The sequence below is a fragment of the Triticum urartu genome, chromosome 1A, assembly GCF_056163025.1.
Source record: "Triticum urartu cultivar PI428250 chromosome 1A, HENAU_Tu73, whole genome shotgun sequence".
NCBI classification, from domain to species: Eukaryota; Viridiplantae; Streptophyta; class Magnoliopsida; order Poales; family Poaceae; genus Triticum; species Triticum urartu.
The window spans coordinates 208,480,485-208,486,603 of record NC_141873.1 but is presented as its reverse complement, the minus strand read 5'-3'; the positions used below and the strand labels follow the sequence as shown (position 1 = coordinate 208,486,603).

General features: G+C 48.3%; 1 protein-coding gene across 1 annotated transcript; it reads right to left on the bottom strand.

Annotated features, from left to right (window-relative positions):
- Nucleotides 1-4,327: 4,327 nt before the first annotated feature.
- Nucleotides 4,328-5,167, bottom strand: LOC147990608 (E3 ubiquitin-protein ligase SINA-like 10). Its single transcript, XM_087538315.1, has 3 exons — nucleotides 5,084-5,167; nucleotides 4,870-5,001; nucleotides 4,328-4,801 (listed from the first exon to the last, which is right to left on the bottom strand). Exons 1-3 carry the CDS (start codon nucleotides 5,165-5,167, stop codon nucleotides 4,328-4,330), a joined length of 690 nt encoding a protein of 229 aa, XP_087394441.1.
- Between the last annotated feature and the right edge of the window lie 952 nt (nucleotides 5,168-6,119).

Sequence of the window (6,119 nt, the reverse complement as noted above, 5' to 3'; positions counted from 1 at the left end):
TAGATACGTTGGAGACGTATCACTGCCGGACTTCGCCGGTGAACAGCATTGCCGCCCTCGTTCCTTGTCGCCCCTGCTCTGTTTCTTTCCCTTCCGCCCAGGTCCTCTCGCGCTCAACTCTCTCTCTCTGAACTGGGACCCCGCCGCCGCCATGGACACCCTCAACCTCGCCGACATGCCTCCACCCACCGGATAAAGGTCGGAGCTGCCCAGATCCGGTCGCCCACCACCGAGATCCGTCCGTTCCCCAGCCTTCCCGCGGCCTCTGGCCCTCGCCGTCGCCAGAGAGCCCATCCGCCGCCACCCTATTTCTTGCCATGGCCGGACGTGCGAAGGACGTCGCCTCTGCGTTGGTTGCGCATGGGCCGGCCTCCTCTCCAGCCGCGGCCCAACACCGCTTCCCCGCCCCAGCGCCGCTGACCTCCTCTGCCAGCTGGGCCTGGCCCATGGGTGAGCTCCCCAGCGCCCCTCCTTTTTTTTCTACCGCTGGTCCAACATGCTTCAGATTCGGCCCATGCCGTGTTTTTTTCAGTGTCTGCGGTTTTAGTTATTTTCCAGAGACTGCAATTTTTACAGAAAAATCCCTAGTTGTCATGCATATAATAACTAATTAACCGTGCATCGGAATTAAACAAATTGAATATGTAAAATGACTAGAATTTCATCTAGTTTCATAATATCCAAATTTCATGCATATTTAAAATTTTAAATTGCCGTTTGATTAAATTTTCTCAAATGCCATGCTAAAATTATTTATTTCATAACTAAATAACCATAGCTCCATTTTAAAGAAACTTTATATGTAAATGGGGTGGAAAACTGCCTAGTTTAACATGGTGGCATTACTTTCCATGTTTAATAACTCTAAAATTGTTTTTAGGGCAGAACAGTACCAAATTCAAAATATGCACATGGGGATTTTCCGGAATTGTTGTTTGTTATATCCGGCCTCATTTAAACTTGTCTAGATAGGTAGTTTTCTTATGCTTCACCTCTTGCCATGCTTAACAACATTTAATATTGTTGGGTACATAATCGAGAGAGAACTAAATAAGTCATGTGGTGTTTCGTCAATATGCAACTCGTTGCATATTGAGCTCCACTTAATTTGTAGTATTGTTTGTGCACTTTGCCATGCCATGCCTCATTAAACCGGACATGCATCATACTTGGTTGTGCATCAGGCCATGTTTATGTGATGGTTGTTTACTATGTTTGTTGCTTCTTTCCGGTTGCTTCTCTCGTTAGCTTCGGTTTCGTTCCGAAGTTGTGAGGATTTGTTCGACTACGTTGGGTCATCTACTTCTTGGACTCGTTCTTCTTCCTTGCGGGATCTCAGGCAAGATGACCATACCCTCGAAATAACTTCTATCTTTGCTTGCTAGTTGTTCGCTCTATCGCTATGTCACGCTACCTACCACTTGTTATATCATGCCTCCCATATTGCCATGTCAAGCCTCTAACCCACCTTTCCTAGCAAACCGTTGTTTGGCTAAGACCGCTTTGCTCAGCCCCTCTTATAGCGTTGCTAGTTGCAGGTGAAGTTGAAGTTTATTCCATGTTGGAACATGGATATGTTGGGATATCACAATATCTCTTATTTTATTAATGCATCTATATACTTGGTAAAGGGTGGAAGGCTCGGCCTTATGCCTGGTGTTTTGTTCCATTCTTGTTGCCCTAGTTTCCGTTATACCGGTGTTATGTTCCTTGATTTTGCGTTCCTTACGCGGTTGGGTGTTATGGGAACCCCTTGACAGTTTGCTTTGAATAAAACTCCTCCAACAAGGCCCAACCTTGGTTTTACCATTTGCCTCACCACCACCTATACGTTTCCCTTGGGAGTCGTGCTTCCAAGGGTCATCTTTATTTTTAAAACCCCCGGGCCAATGCTTCTCTAAGTGTTGGTCCGAACTGGGCGATGTCCGGCGCCCCTGGGCAACCAGGGTCTATGCCAACCCGACGTCTTTCCCATCCGGTGTGCCCTGAGAACGAGATATGTGCAGCTCCTATCGGGATTTGTCGGCACATTCGGGAGGTTTTGCTGGTCTTGTTTTACCATTCGAAATGTCTTGTAACCGGGATTCCGAGACTGATCGGGTTTTCCTAGGAGAAGGAATATCCTTCGTGGATCGTGAGAGCGTGTGATGGGCTAAGTTGGGACACCCCTGCAGGGTTTAAACTTTCGAGAGCCATGCCCGCGGTTATGTGGCAGATGGGAATTTGTTAATGTCCGGTTGTAGAGAACTTGACACTTGACTTAATTAAATGCATCAACTGCGTGTGTAGCCGTGATGATCTCTTTTCGGCGGAGTCCGAGAAGTGAACACGGTTTGGGTAATGTTTGAAGGTAAGTAGTTTCAAGATCACTTCTTGATCACTTCTAGCTTCTCGACCATTGCGTTGCTTCTCTTCTCACTCTTATTTTCGTATGTTAGCCACCATATATGCTTAGTGCTTGCTGCAGCTCCACCTCATTAACCTATCCTACCCATAAGCTTAAATAGTCTTGATCTCATGGGTGTGAGATTGCTGAGTCCTCGTGACTCACAAATACTTCCAAACAGTTGCAGGTGCCGATGATACCAGTGCAGGTGACGCAACCGAGCTCAAGTGGGAGCTCGATGAAGATCTTGTTCATTGTTTTGTGTCTTTTCTGGTTGATCAGTAGCGGAGCCCAGTTGGGACGATCGGGGATCTAGCATTTGGGGTTTTCTTCTTTTATTTTGGTTCCGTAGTCAGACCTTGATTGTACTCTGGATGATGTATGTTTAACTTGTTACTTGTTATTTGGGAAACCATTTAGGTTGTGATAGGTGTGAACAGGTTTGCAATTAAATATAGCATGGTAGTAGTAATTTGGTATGTGACGAGATGCAAGCTCAAAATTTATTGATGATTCTAGTTTCGAAGTGCTGCACTATTCCCGAAGGGCGTAACATGGGCACGTGTTCTCAGCCATGGTGTAGCATATGCCATGGTACTTCTTTTTCTACTGTTGTGTACGTGCAATAACTAGCACCGTCGGATACATATCTTACGGTTATTGGGGTGTTCGACAAGAATAGCCTCGTGGCGAGCTATAGACTAGTCTTTTTTTCACACGATTACATCGACACATATCATCTCCCTCCGTCTTTCCCACGCACACACCTATATCTCGGGACTTCTCGCACGTACCATCTCTAGCTCCCTAGGTCGACGCCAACCACATACACTTGTACTCTGAGTTTAGCCCTCCGTCCCGAATTACTTGTCACAGGTATGGATGTATCTAGATGTATTTTAGTTCTAGATACATCCATTTCTGCGATGAGTAATTTGCGACGGGTAATTTGGGAGTACGTTATACAGGAAGAGAAGAGGTGCATGCACGCACTCGTCCTCTCTCACACACACATCTGTAGCTATGAATTGTAGTGTTCTCAACCATCCGATTGGCTCTATCATAGGTTTCACGTTGCTCCTTGGCCTTGATATTGAGAAGTTTAAAACGCAGAGGCTAAGCTAGAGGTGCAAGGTTTTGGTTAATGCGCGGGCCGCACACGGCACCAACACGACACGAGCTTCGTTTGCCAGGTGCGTAGTCGGGTGGGTTGTCCAAGTATAGACACAACCAGGCCCTCCTTGGTATCTGCGCTTCGACTTATTATGCGCAGAGAAATTAGGATCGGAGGGAGTACTACTGGTAGTACTATTGTGATGTGTCGCATCAACTCGCACAAGTATGCAACACTTCCTGAACAAACAAGCATATAAGCTGTTAGAGCATCTCCAATAGCATGTGTATATTTGGATGTCTATATATTCATATAGACAATGGTCTAAAAAGATTCCCTCATACACACGTCCAGTTTTGCATCAGAACATCTATATATAGGGACCATGACAGGTGGGCCGTCGCTGCGGAGAGAAAAAAATCGTGGATGCAGCTGAGTTTAGACGACGCCTTCACATTGTCCGGGCGTGGACATTGTCGAGGTCGATTTAGAGGATGTATATATTTGGACGACCATATAGACAAGCTGTTTGATGCCGGGTTTGGGCTCACGTCGTGGAAAACGAGTATAGACATCCATATAGACAAGCTATTGGAGATGCTCTTATACTTCTTACCCAAAGGATCTTTATATCCAACAGACACAAAATATCCATTCGACTGTTGGAAATTACTTTAACTGATGATCTGATGTCAAAGTAATTGCTGCATCGCCACCAAAACCCACCATATCTTAAGCTAAAGTAGACTGAGCTAACCCCTACATTAGCATATTACTAAGATAAAGAGAAGGCACTGTAGAATCATTTAGGACATGATCTTGTCAATCTAAATGTGGAGGGACACCAGATTAACCCCGGCCAGCAACTTGGGCGGAACTGTGAAGAAGGTCAGCTCCTGCCCGGCGACGTCGTCGGGATCCTTGCTTCTTGTCACCTCCATTTCCACCTTGATGGCATCGGTCCTACCTTTGGGATCCCCCGGCAGGCCGTTCTCCCACAGCTTGGCCACATAGTACGGCAGTGGGGACGCCCTTGCTCTGATGCAGACGACCGACACAGTGATAGGTGCGCCGATGTCGAGCACGCCGCCGACCAAGAAAAACGCGCGGTCGTCCTCCTCCGTGAACAGTAAGAGTCGTGGCTCCGATAGTGGCACTTGCAGCTGGAGCGCCTTGCCGTACTGGATCATGTGCACGGGCATGGGATGCACGGTGCTGATGTGGTGGGAGAGCGCCGGCGGCGGGCCTTCGTAGCCGCAGACGGGCACGGGGCATTTGCAGGGCACGAGCGGACACACGCTCTGGTGATCGGCGAGCTTGTGGTATATGACGTAGAGCCCACATCCTTCGTGCGGGCACTCCACCCCACCGAGGAGAGGACGGCGTCCACCGCCGTGTTCCGCACGCCGAAGCCACCGCCGCGCTCGCACTTCTGACACTGCCACTGGTTCCCGGGGCGCTCGACGCGGCAGTCCGCGTAGGCCAGGTGCCCTCCCTTGCACTGCACAAATCAATTGAACAACACATCAATCATGAAACATGCACCTTGCTTGATCAGCCGAACAGACGAGGTGTATTCGAACCTCATACACTAGAGGCTTCAAGGGGTGCAGGCACAAGGGGCAGTGGAGCAAGCTGAGGTCCATCGAGACCACAGAGAGCTCCATCGTCGGGTCCTATTCCGTCTGCATGATCTCACCCTCCTCGTGCACAACCATCTCTTGCTTTATTAGGGCCGGGGCATTACAAAGCTTTACCGTCACATAATGTTCATACTACTTCAAGGTGCATTAAATCAACACATACAAGTATCAAAAGGAGAGTCACGACATGCATCGGCAAACGCAAATTATTGAAATATATCGGCTGTAGTGCTTTGATGTGTCGCGTCAACTCATACAAGACCGAGAAATTCGATTACTACAATGCCCTCTTCCTCACGGACTGAGCTCCGGTGGCTGCACCAGCCTTTGGCTGCATGACAGGTGGGCCACCCACCTATTGGGCCCACCTGTCATGCACGCATAGGCAGGAGCAGTAAGTCAATGAAGCTGCGTCCCTTCCTCGCCCATGAGCGTGGTGGCTGGCAGGACTAGGACAAGCTTTCATTCGCTACACGCTCTCCCTCCTGCACGCGGTTGACATGCAGCAGTTCAATCGGTGTCAGCTGGCTAGAAGCATGCAGTAGTACTCCATCATTGTTCGACTTCCCGAAGAGGCGAAGAGCCAAGCGCAGCCCGGACGCTCGTGTGGCAGTTTCATGTGTAGAGTAGTCTAGGATAGCGTGTACCATGCCTGTAAGCTTAAAATCATTGGGGTCGGCTCCATGCTTTTTTATTAAAATAATCTTCTGGCCCTACATGTTGTCCTGGTGATTGTAGTTTGCACGCTCATCTGGTCAAGACAGGAATATATATTTTAATTTGTGGTGCTGTAAATGTTAGAGGTTGCAACAAATGGAGTATTCTACACTTCGGGTCTTTCAACCAAGTTTAGAGGCAATCATGTGGGGCTAGTGCTATGATGTGTCGCGTCAACTCATGCAATGAGGAGAAGCTTGATTTTACTACTACATGCCTTCTCCCACGCCCATGCGCGCGGTGACTCGCAGACGAGGAC